The sequence below is a fragment of the Electrophorus electricus genome, chromosome 19 (genome assembly GCF_013358815.1).
Source record: "Electrophorus electricus isolate fEleEle1 chromosome 19, fEleEle1.pri, whole genome shotgun sequence".
Classification (NCBI taxonomy): domain Eukaryota; kingdom Metazoa; phylum Chordata; class Actinopteri; order Gymnotiformes; family Gymnotidae; genus Electrophorus; species Electrophorus electricus.
In genome coordinates, this window is record NC_049553.1 from 2,290,362 (window position 1) to 2,302,587 (window position 12,226).

At 38.7% G+C, this 12,226-nt stretch overlaps 1 protein-coding gene across 1 annotated transcript; it reads left to right on the forward strand.

The window, feature by feature from the left end:
* The first annotated feature begins 3,621 nt into the window (after positions 1 to 3,621).
* LOC113579320 (cytochrome P450 7A1) lies at positions 3,622 to 11,307 on the forward strand. The gene is made up of 6 exons (XM_027013158.2): positions 3,622 to 3,766; positions 4,817 to 5,057; positions 5,634 to 6,229; positions 7,092 to 7,222; positions 9,096 to 9,274; positions 9,558 to 11,307. Exons 1-6 carry the CDS (start codon positions 3,687 to 3,689, stop codon positions 9,882 to 9,884), a joined length of 1,554 nt encoding a protein of 517 aa, XP_026868959.2. The 5' UTR covers positions 3,622 to 3,686; the 3' UTR covers positions 9,885 to 11,307.
* The last annotated feature ends 919 nt before the right edge of the window (positions 11,308 to 12,226 follow it).

Consider the following 12,226-nt stretch of genomic DNA (forward strand, 5'->3'; position numbering starts at 1 on the left):
GAATATCTATTTTTCATGAAACTATATATCACCCATTATTAATGCTACAGACGTGCTTTACCACTTTTACCAGCTCTCTGTCTCCATCTAGTGGTTATAACAATTATGTTTACAGACCATATGAACTGAAGCATATGATTCACCTTAACTAATGTTACGTTCACCTTAAGTTTAATACTTTTTTCTCATTTTTTCTAAACCCCAGGCTTCAAGAAGAGGTCAGCTGTTGCATTATAGTATTTCATAAAAGGTTTGGAAGCAAACGTTAGTTTGTAACAGCTTTAGACAAGGAAACGGTTGGAAAGGTCTTACACACTGTAACCACAAACAGCTTCAAGCACATTTTGAAACAAGAGTTTCAGACAGAGTTTATCTCTCTCTCTCTTTCTCTCCCATATATATATATATATATATATATATATATATATATATATATATATATATATATATATATATATATATATATATATATATATATATTGCTAAGCCATGCAACATTACTAAGATGTGCAATCTATTCTCTCCCAGTAAAGCTTAATCCCTGTGATGCAATGCTTGCCAGTCCTAATTGCTTTTTTACAGCCACTCATGGCAGAGATGAGGCCTAGCCTGGGATTTCTCAGCTGAATGCCTCTCAAAACCCAGTTTTCACAAGCCAAAAGGAAGAGAATTAATGATTTACAAGTCACATTTACACTGGTAATCACTACTGTCAATAAAACATAAACTTAGCGTGGTCCCAAAAACAACCACAAATGGCTTGTCGAAACATACCCAGTATTCCATTACAATAAACATTACTTTTTGCTTTTTTTTGTTTGATGGTTGTTAGGTTTTTGCTTATTTTCAAAAGCAGTAGTTCACTGAAGTCAGTGACTCTACCTGCCTTAGCTTGCCCTGCTATGAAAAAAAGTCAGTTTACAAGCATTTAGTGTTAAAAGCAAGACATGGTAGCGTGAATTCAGACTACGCCACTCGTGTAACAGTGCGCCAGATATATTCAAAAATATATGTTCAAAATGAATTCCCAGCATATACTCATAATACTCTTATTGCTAATTTGTTATGCCCATTGCAGGACTGTTTAGAAAAAGATACACTTTGATACTTTATTGGTCATTTATTGGTAGACGTTTGGTTACTTCTTGTTCATTTGAACATTTTACCAAAATCATTTTGTCTCTAATTTTAAAATTATTGAAGTACACTGGCAGTGTAGCCTACTTGTGCTGATCAGGAATGTGGTACATGTATGCCTTTTAGCTGACATTCTTATCTAAAGCAACTAACAATTATGACAGATTACAACTTAAGCAAGTGAGGGTTAAGGGCCTTACTCAAGGGCCCAACAGTGGCAATTTGGTAGTGATGGAGCTTGAACTGGTAACTTTCTGAATACAAGTCAAATACATTAACCACTGAGCTACCACTGCCCATAAAGTTCAGAAAGTTTGCGGCCTGACCTACCCCCATCACTCTGGGTGACTCCCCAGTTGACACTGTGGAATCTTTCTTAGCACCATCATCACCAAGGATCTCAAATTGGAGCAGAACATGAGCTCCATCACCCAGATAGCACACCAAGTTCAACCTGCCAAAGTCGCTGATGGTGCACTTCTATACTGCCATCATCAAGTCCATACTCACCTCCTCCATCAACATCTGGTACACCGCTGCTACTGTCAAGGACAAGGGCAGGCTGCAGCACATTATCAACTCTGCTGTCAGGTTGATTGGATGCAACCTACTGTCCCTAACAGAACCTGCATGCCTCCAGAACACTGAGGCCAGCAGGCAAGATCATAACTGAGCCCTAACACCCTGGACATCTTCAATACACTTCCCTCCAGCAAAAGACTGAGGTCTGTTCTTACCAAAACCTTTCATCACAAGTTCAGTTTTTTTCTCAACTGCAGCCAGCCTCTTCAACAAAGCCTGCATCCCCTACTGATATAAAGCCATTGCACTGCGATTATCTTTTATATATTACATAGCACATTTTAATTTGCACACCTGTAAGATATTCAATCTGGTCAAATGATCTTTCTCTAAAATTTATATTTATGTATACAATGATTTATCAACTCTCACGGCAAAGCCCTACCGTCCTCGAATTCCCACATGTGACGTCTTGTGTGTGTGTGTGTGTGTGTGTGTGTGTGTGTGTGTGTGTGTGTGTGTGTGTGTGTGTGTGTGTGTGTGTGTGTGTGTGTCCTCATCGCCATCTTGTTAATCGGTAATTTGTCACATCTGTCCTTCCTTATCGTTCTTGTTAGTGTATGAATTTGGATTTTGTCGGTGCGTGAACACTTAACGGTTAACACTGAACACGACTACCTTTAACAATGACCAACACCCTCCACACAAGGACACTGGTACATATACATAAAGACTAGACAAGGTGCAGGGGTGTGCGGGTGTGGCCACAAACAAATATCCTCCCACTAGTTTGACGTGACTCGCGCGAGGCGAGCGTTCCGTGACAATGTGCTGTCGTCTGCCCATGATATATTTATGAACCTGATATTCATTGCATTTTAATGTATGGAGTTCCTGTCTATTCATTTGTCTCTAAGAAGTATGTGCATAAGCGTTTTGTTGTACAAGGCTGTACAGGCAGGAAAAATGTGTCACTATGTAGTGTTAAAGATGTGAATAAATGGTTGTTTTTGTTTCTTTGAGGCTCCAAAGATATCATATAGTCCATGTAGCATGGTTTAGCATATTATCTGTCTGGTGTTTTTTTCTTCAGGAAGTATTCATAACGTCAAACCAAACCCTTACGATGTCGATAACAATTTCGTATATATAATGTCTTTTGGAAAAGCAGCACTGCACACTCAAAATGCTGTTCAAAACGAGCTATGTTTCTATTTGATTTGATAATAAAATCCTAACTAAAACTAATTGTAAAATGGATAGACACATTAAGTAAATATCATTTACATACTAGCCAAACTGGACTAACGTTAAATTAACCAATCCGAAATGGAATAGTGTAGTTTCATGGAGTTCTATCCTGTAGGACTAACTGTCTTTTTTTTTTTTAGATAATGGCCAGTCTTTATCATAAGTAGGCTTCGTTCACATTATTTCAATGACTTACATAAAATGAAATATTATATCCCATAAATCAAACAACTGAACAATAGTCTACTCCTAATTTTTGATGAAATACTTCACCATATATCATATGTGTAGTGGAGTAAACTAAAATCTGGAATTTTATACTAAAACGGTGTAGAATCATAAGATCATCAAAGTTTCGGTTAATATCTGTGGTCAAACACCTGCTCAAGTGTATCGAAACTCTCTTTTGTGATTGAATTCGCAATTTCTCAAGAGTAAGTCACCATAGAAACATCATAGCCACCCTTTAAATTATAAATGTTAAAATGAAAAGTGTATTTAATAGTTTTTGGGAATAACTCCGTCTGGAAGAATGAAAAATATTCTATCAGGGAGGTTTCACTGCGTAAGAAAGTAAATGTAATTAATTTTTTTAAGAGAGTAAAGGTTTATTTAAACAAATGTGTTCTCAATTTATAAAGTTTGGTGTTACGCCATGAGGGCGCGTCTATTACTTTCTAAGGAACACGCACTTAAAATACAGGAGGGGCATAGTCGAAGAGGATAATATCCTGCGGGACTGAGGAAAGAGAACAGAAAGTACGTCTCAGCTAACCATGGCTTTATGGATTCTTAGCCTTCTTGTATTCGGACTTCCGTTCTTGTTGTTGAGGATATGCGGGGAATCGAGGAAAAGGTAAAGCTAAGTTTGTTAGCACACCTTTAGTCATGGAAAACAGAAAGCTCAAACTCTTAGGTTCGGTGTCTTTAAATTTCAAATGTCCGAAAGTGTCTACCCTAGAAACTGAAAGAACTCTTGTTAAAACGTTTTGTTAGGCTACTAGGGCATTTAAAGGCTACAACATCATATTTTATAACATAACGATTTAAAAAGTAGCCCCAGCTTCATTCGTTACATTTTAACTATCGAGAGCGGAATTCCCCGAATAGATTTTTTTTTTAATTCTATTACGTGACGCTTACAAACTACGCTCTTTTTTAAGGGAAATGAGCTTCAGATGAGCTATGTGGGAAGACGATTTGAAAAATATGACCTTTTAAAAATGTTTCATTGTCGTGTCTGTAAGTGCTAGTACAAGTTTTGATACAGCAGTGTTGATTAGTTCTGAAAGTGCTCTTTTACAACAAACATTTCCATTCAGTGGCAGTCTCGGTGACGAAGGATAGAAATCTAATTCTAAATAGCGTTATAGGTCTACATATGTAAGGTGAGGTGAGTCTAGTTGTGGAGCCTGCTTTTCTTCAACATAGGTAGCAAAAGAGAGCGGGGAAAACCGACAAAACATGACACACCGAATGTAAATAATCACTATATATTTTAGTGCACTGTTAGATATTGAGTTAACCCATTTGAGGTTCTCTGCAGATTTCAGGATGCAATGCATTTCACTTCGAGGTTGTGTAGAATATCATATCAAAAAAACACATGATTAAAATATCTAATTTTCCACATTAATCCCTCAGCTATTTTCCCCCAGCAATTTGCAAATGCTTCCACAAGGTCACCTTAGGTGCCTTGCTTGGAAATGATTTGAGTCTGCTGTTTCTGAGGGCTGTCATTTGTATTTTGCTTCTATACTGTATAAAATGCATATGCATTTGCTTCAGCCTAAACTATCTTAAGAATGTATTTACATTGTTGTTGTTTTTTGTACAATAAACTGCCTTGGAAGGACAGTAAATGTTTATACATATAATTAATTATATTAACTGTGTGCGTTTTCAGACAGCTAAAAGAGCCCCCGTTAGTGATGGGATGGCTGCCATTTTTTGGCGTGATGCTGGACTACATTAAAGACCCTCTGGGCTTCCTGCAGGCCACCCAGCGACAACATGGAGACATCTTCACATGTAAGATTGCGGGGAAGTACTTCACCTTTGTCACAGACCCCTTCTCCTTCTCGGCGATCATGCGTCAGGGCAAGAACCTGGACTTTCAAAAATTTGCCATGCATTTCTCTCAGCGGGTAAGAGACACACGTGGGACAAAAGAAAAATACAGATGACGTGGGGGGGGGGGGTGTTCTGTGTGCTTTTCTTGAGAAGATATTCTCTGCAAGTTAATGATCATCTTGAAAAACATGCACTCTAATATGCCTCAACTTCTATCCAAATGTGACACAGCAGTGGATCTCAGGCCAAGTCTTTCCCTCTTTCTCATATAGAGATGTGTGTGTGTGTGTGTGTGTGTGTGTGTGTGTGTGTGTGTGTGTGTGTGTGTGTGTGTGTGTGTGTGTGTGTGTATATATATATATATATATATATATATATATATATATATATATATATATATATATATATATATATATATATATATATATATATATATATATATATATAATCTCCCTGTCACTCTCACCCTTCACGTGTGTTAACTTCCTATAAGTGAATCATCATTTACATCTTGAGGAAATATCTTTAATAGTTTATTTAGGAGAGGCAGTTTTTCATCACGATTGAATGTTTACTGACTGAAAGTAAGTCGTACTTCAAGCCTCTTTGTAATTGTCTTGGATTACTTGTCCATCTCCACCCTTTCATAGGTTTTTGGCCATGCTGACTTTAGTGGCCCACTGCTCAGCGAAAGCTATAGAGAGATCCACGCTCTCTTCCAGCAGACATTACAGGGACCACCACTCCAGCAGCTCACCGAAGTCATGCTTGGCAACCTCCAGGCCGTTTTAGGACGGAGCCTCCCAAGCGGGGGTCGCTGGAAGGAGGAAGGGCTACAGAGCTTCACCAACCGCATCATGTTTGAGGCCGGCTATCTCACGCTGTTCGGCAAGGAGGAGAGGCTCCTGCCAGTCGAGAGGGCAGCGCAAGTTGCAGCCACGTGCATGATGAAGGCAGAGAGGGATTTCATGGTGTTCGACCGGGCATTCCCTGTGCTGGCGGGGGGTGTGCCCATCGCACTGTGCATGCGTGCATGGCGTGCCAGGGAGGCGCTGACGGAGGAGCTAGTGCAAAGCAAGCTCTACCAAAGGCTGTGCATCTCAGATCTGATCCAGCGTCGCATGGACGCCTTTAATCGCATGCACCTGGATGAGACGGGGACGGCGCGCACACACGTATGCATGCTTTGGGCATCACAGGCCAATACACTGCCTGCTGCCTTTTGGAGCCTCTACTATACACTGAGGTAGCAAAGTTTTCTTCTTCTCAAGGTTTCACTAGCAAAAGACATTCATCTATTTTGAAATGCCATTAAGACCCACACATGATGCACACAGTGGACACAGAGGCTCCAGAACTTAAGTGATAATGTGAGGAAACACTTTGGAAGTGTTAAAAAGCAGTTAAAACGTTTAAAAAGCAGTATGGAAGAATCACAGGAGCACCTTTTTTGAGCAAAAGAGACATATTAGCCTGTTGAATAGCTTTCTGTTTTTGCACAGTACTGTGCATGTACTGCTTAAAGGCCAAAATTCCATCTTCCTTTCATGGCAATGCCCTCTCCTTGGTTATATTTTGCCACAAACTCACGAAATTACTGTTAAACCGTCCAACACTAACTCATTTAACAAGACCCTGTTTCTTCACTTTTGTGACATTTCAAAAGTCTAGTGCATGCACAGTCCTGTGGATGTGGCAACTCTAGACTGTGCCTTTAAGATCCTGCCTAGATTACTGCACTACTTTCTTTTTTTTCCCCCCTCCTCTCTCGTCTCCCTACCAACTCAGTCTCCACACTCTAACACTTTCCAAGCTTGAGTGCTGGAGTCCTCTCATACACTAGACCTTTGCCCATACCACACCTACTCTCCAAAGCGTCCACTGACTTCCTATGTCATTCAGTATAAAATCCTCAGGCTCACCTACCTTTGGCTGTTTGTTAATATGATGGCCTCTCGAGTAGTGCTTTTATCTGGACAATCGGAGTTATCAGCAGGATGGTCATGCCCCTCATTCTTGTGTTTATCAGTCACTGATGTGAACAGAGAACATAAGTGGGTCAAGAGGTCAAATTGGATTGATAACTGAAGTTTTTTTTGACATGTCAGACATCCCGAAGCTCTCACTGCAGCTTGTGCTGAGGTTGACAGGGTCTTGAAGGAGTCGAACCAGTCATCATATGATCATGACCAGCCAATCAGCTTTTCTAAAGAGCAGCTGGAGTCCATGACTGTGCTAGGTAAAGTAAATACCAAAGAATGCAAATTTACTGGATAAATGTATCAGTTATCTTTATTTAATTTGAAACCTGTTTCAGGTTCTTTGTTTTTTAAAAAAATCTGGTGTTCAAAAAATGTTCAGTTTAAGATTGTTCAACTGTTTGTAGTAAAATGTCCCTGTAAATAATTTTTTGAAATGATCAGACATACTTTAGAATTCAGAAAAATAGAAGGAAAAAAAAATCTTGTTTCTTGTGGGTTTTTCACATGCAGACATGACAGGGCTCTGGTTGATGAAACTGAAACAAGAAAAATATTTTTAAATTGCTCATAGTGGCATACTGGAAAAGGAGTTTCCACTAGGTCTTCCTATTTGGTTTCGTAATCATACATTGGCTGCTATAATCTGAGTATATGGTTAAAAATAAATAAATAATAATTTTAAAAAAAACCAGTAAGAAAACAGTCAAAAACAGTTAAAAAAAAACAAAAAACAGCAAACACCATTTGCCCTGTCTAGTTAACCCCAGAATTGGGACTTTCTGAGAGAATTGGGGACTTTCTGAGAGTTAGCTTGAAGACAGTAAACAGAGTATTAGGTCTTTTGACACTGATTTACTAGGGGGATGTGGTGGCTTTATGAAAAAGAACTCCCTGTAGAGATTAATGCCCTTTCTGCCCTGCACATAGTTCCAGTGTGAGCAGACATCTTGTTGATTTATGTTTAGCCTGTAGCCTGAGACTTCCTGATATCAGCTGCATTCACACATTAAGTAAGATGAAAGGGGCAAGGCTGGAAACAAATGCCTTGTCATTTTGTTAACAGAGAAACTCAAGCTATAATAGCATTCACTTGGGATGCCCATGAGCTGAGTAAAGCTGCTGTATCTCAATGTGTGCCTGCTGTCACTAAAGCACTGCTGTCATATATAACATTTCCACACACTGGGGATGCATTGCATTAAATCGATAGGTTTTCATTCAATTGGAAACATTCCTGGAATTATTGGTCTGGTGGATAGCAGACAGATGCCCATGGGCATTCCAAGCCTCTTGAGTCCTACATCTGTCATTAAGGCTTCTCTGTGTCAAATGAATGCATCCAACAAGGGCTCTTTACAGACATTTTGAGGAAGTGGCCTGGCAGTACTAATGACTCCTTCACCTGGGCCAATTTTGGAATGTTTCAGAAGGAATTTATTGGGGTGTAAGTTTTACTTTCACTAAACTTTATTTGTGCCCAAAGATAAATAATGAAATGCAACAATCATTGCATCTTTTTTTTTTGTCTCCTACACCATGTCTGGAAAAAAAAATCATTGTTTTCTAACATTTGGGTGAGTCTAAAATTCTGTTTGTGCTCCTGTTTGCCATCCTTCTGGTCTGATGCATGAAAGGTTAATTGTGTGCCTATTATGGGATAGGTAGGAATTGCAAGTTTAATGTTTTACATGTTTTGTTTTATACCATTAATTTAAATACTTAAAAATTATTAGTTTTTATAATTTTTATAATAATTATTTTCCTAATGATACTTTTGTGGTATAATATTGAGAAAATCGGTGGTTCGGTTTTTGAATGGCAGTGCTTTTCCAGCGCAGATGCAGAGGTGGAGTCAACAAAGAACTATTTCAAACTGGCTCATAATTTTAGAGACCAAGAAGGCAAACACAAAATTGCCATTCTTAAGGTTACTTCATAAATCCCTAAGATTAATCATTATTGGGGAACAGACCCCAGATTAGTATTCAATATACCACTGCATTCAATAAATTGGATAAAACATTTTGTTGTAATCCAGTACATCACAGGTTAAAATCACACTCAAGGCAGTTTGTAATTACATGACATCATTATTATGTAACATTATTATTCCTGTGTTTCCCTTTGCAGACAGTATTATCAAGGAAGCTCTGCGTCTGTCGAGTGCTTCCATGATGATTCGAGTTGCAAGTGATAACTTTGCTTTCACACTGGACTCAGGACAGACTGCAGTTATTAGGAAGGGAGATTACATCGCTCTCTACCCCCAGCTCATACACCTGGACCCTGAGATCTACCCCAACCCCACGGTAAATGCTCCACACCATAATATTACCTTAAGCACCATTATTCTTAACTGCAAAATACTGATTTCACATTGATGAACCCAGTTCAGTGATTCAAATTCAGAACTGAATAACACTTTTGAATGTAAAATTATTGTTCATGCAAAGATATCAGAGGTTCTGAGATGCTGTTGCACCAACATGACTGGCACAGCAACGGCACGTGATGTGTCATGGCCTGCAAAGACACTAGCAATTCCTCTGTCATTTTTGCCCTACACAACCCCTTTATCTGTCCCAATTGCAGGAATTCAAGTACGACCGCTTCCTGGATGAGGCGGGTCACGTACGCACAGAATTCTTCAAGGGCGGCCGGCTGCTGAAGCACTGCCTCATACCGTTCGGCTCTGGCGCCAGCAAGTGTCCCGGCCGCTACTTCGCCATGAACGAGATCAAGCAATTCCTGCTGCTGGTACTGTGCCGCTGCGAGCTGCACCTGGTCGACTCGGCTGCAGTGCCCGTGCCAGACTCCACCCGCGCCGGCCTGGGTATCCTGCCACCGTCGTGCGACGTCCCAATCCAATACCGAGCCAGAGCAGCGTGGCGAGGTGAAGGGAGAGCTGGCGCTCACTGAGCCGTAGAAAACAAAGGCGTATGAAGCTTACGTGGTAGTCAGAGGCATGCAGTGCCAGCAACACAAAGGTCCTGGGTTCAGTTCCCCTTGTGTGCCATTATACTGATAATAATGTAAGTCCCTCTTGAACAACAACAAAATGCATAAAAGAGCAGGCTTCTGATACACACTCAGCAGTTACTAGTAGTGCAGCTTGTCTATATCTGCACCCAGTCTGTAGCAGCACTAGAAGGCAGTCCGTTGAAGGATAAATATGTGTCCCAGATTTTTCACACTATTATTGATCATGAATGAACTGTTCTGAAAACTACAGGTAGTGCCTAGATATTTTTTTTTAATGTACCCTTAGTTTAAAGCTGGCATGCTGCACTTTACTCAACAACAGAACAAAAAAATGATGTGTCATACATGATGGGAACAATCGCCTGCAGTAGGAAGAAATTAAAACGCTGCATCATTCAAATATGTAAACCTAGGCTCACACTTTTAATTGCGCATACACTCGCCCCTACCCACAATAGTGGTGCCAGATGTCTGTACTGCAACTTCTAATTGCCTGTACATGGTGTGGCAACCTGTTGGTAACAGCTATAGAGTAGATTTACCCAATCAAGTGGTTGCTGAGTTAAGTTCCTTTTTTAAAAATCTTTTGATAAAGTGTTAGTTTGTACTGATATTACTTACATATCTTTTTTACTTTATTTGCAAATGCTTGCTTTTTTTTTTACTGTTTGCACATAGATAAAATATGTTACAGGCTAATCAATTTCTTAAGAAATGAATATTTATCTATTCAACAAAGAAACAGCTAATTGCCTTTTTATAAAAGCGTTTTTGTTCACTTAGCCAATTATGATTATTAGTGTCATTGTTGCTGATGATTACTGTGATAATTGTGTGAAACCTATCTGAATTATTATAATGTTTGTTTGATCTTTGTTCCTATTGTCTGTTCCCTGTTGTAATATAATGTTCTTTCTTCCAAAGCAGCATCACCCACCATTATGGGACAACGCAATAGTCATATTTCCTTTTTAACTGTTTTTAACTGTAACACTTTTATTGTAAGTGATTAAACATTATTTTTGTATGAAAGTTAGCCCTTTTTTTTTTTTTTTTTCAATTACTGCATTAAATTATTGCGTTGTTGCCCATATAGAAGGGAATATATTAATACAATATATGTCCAGTCTCCATTAAGGACAAATAGTGACCCTACAGCCCACCGATGAGGTCTTACCAACAGATATTTGAGTATTTGTATCAAGCAGTTTTGTTATTTTTGACTCTTTAAATGAGTTTGCAACAGGCAGTTCCTAAAATTAACCATCTCTATTCTTAGTCCATCCAGTTCATAACTTTTCATGTAACCTTTCCATATGCTATAAGTTGGCCAAATAAAGTCCTGGAAGGCTGTTCACCACTCTTGTATTAATTATATTTATATATAACAATTATATTAATATGTCAGATAATTATCAACCCCTTCATGTGTTCATTTAAACATGTTCAAGTGTGCACTGATCACATGGACACACATTAAAGAATTAAAGTTCCTTGTAGTGGCCAGTGCACTATATCTCATATTCTTTATGATTTGTAGAGTCTTTTTCAAATTAATTAACCTAATTAATAATTACTAACTAGATCCTCTTTTCTTGATATTCTGGGCAGTCTTGAGTTGGAAATACTGGGCTGGGAGGGCTTAACATGGTTTAAATAATAAAGGAAAGAAATGTAGTGAATAACAATATACAGTGTAGGTAAACAGCTCTGAAGAACGTAATATTCATTATGCTGTCCCACAGTGTTCTGTAACTGGCACACTTCAATTTTCAATGCACATGTTACCATTGGTTTACATTATTAAAGACCTTGAGGTCAACTTTCATTGATTCACAGATGGTATCACTACCCTAATTAAACTGACAACTTGTCTATCCAGTATAAGTAACTGGATAAATAGTAAAAGTAACATTAAGTGGAAACAGAAATCTGAATTACTGGCAATAAAGCAAAGACAAAGGTGAATGTTTAAACCAGTCTGGGAAATCTTTATGAATAAAACTTGAGGCTCTGTATAATTGTTGACTTAACATGTAAGTGTCAGATTGTTAATATTGCAAAAACAGCTTTCATTTATGAACATTTTCACACTTCAAGATGCTAAGTAGCTGAGCTGTACTTTCATTTTTGGTATGGCTAGACTACTATAATGTATTGTTTATTGTGTCAAGTTCATTATGTGGAGTCAAATGCACATTCAAAGTAACAGGTTTAATGTAATTGCTCACAGGGAAATCGGTGTGAAAAACCAAGCTATGTTCAGTAACAGTAAAGAC

Coding starts and splice junctions, on each gene's coding strand:
- LOC113579320 (XM_027013158.2), top strand. CDS start 3,687: ATGGCTTTATGGATTCTTAGCCTTCTTGTATTCGGACTTCCGTTCTTG. Junction 5,058..5,633: donor CCATGCATTTCTCTCAGCGG/GTAAGAGACACA, acceptor ACCCTTTCATAG/GTTTTTGGCCATGCTGACTT. Junction 6,230..7,091: donor AGCCTCTACTATACACTGAG/GTAGCAAAGTTT, acceptor TTGACATGTCAG/ACATCCCGAAGCTCTCACTG.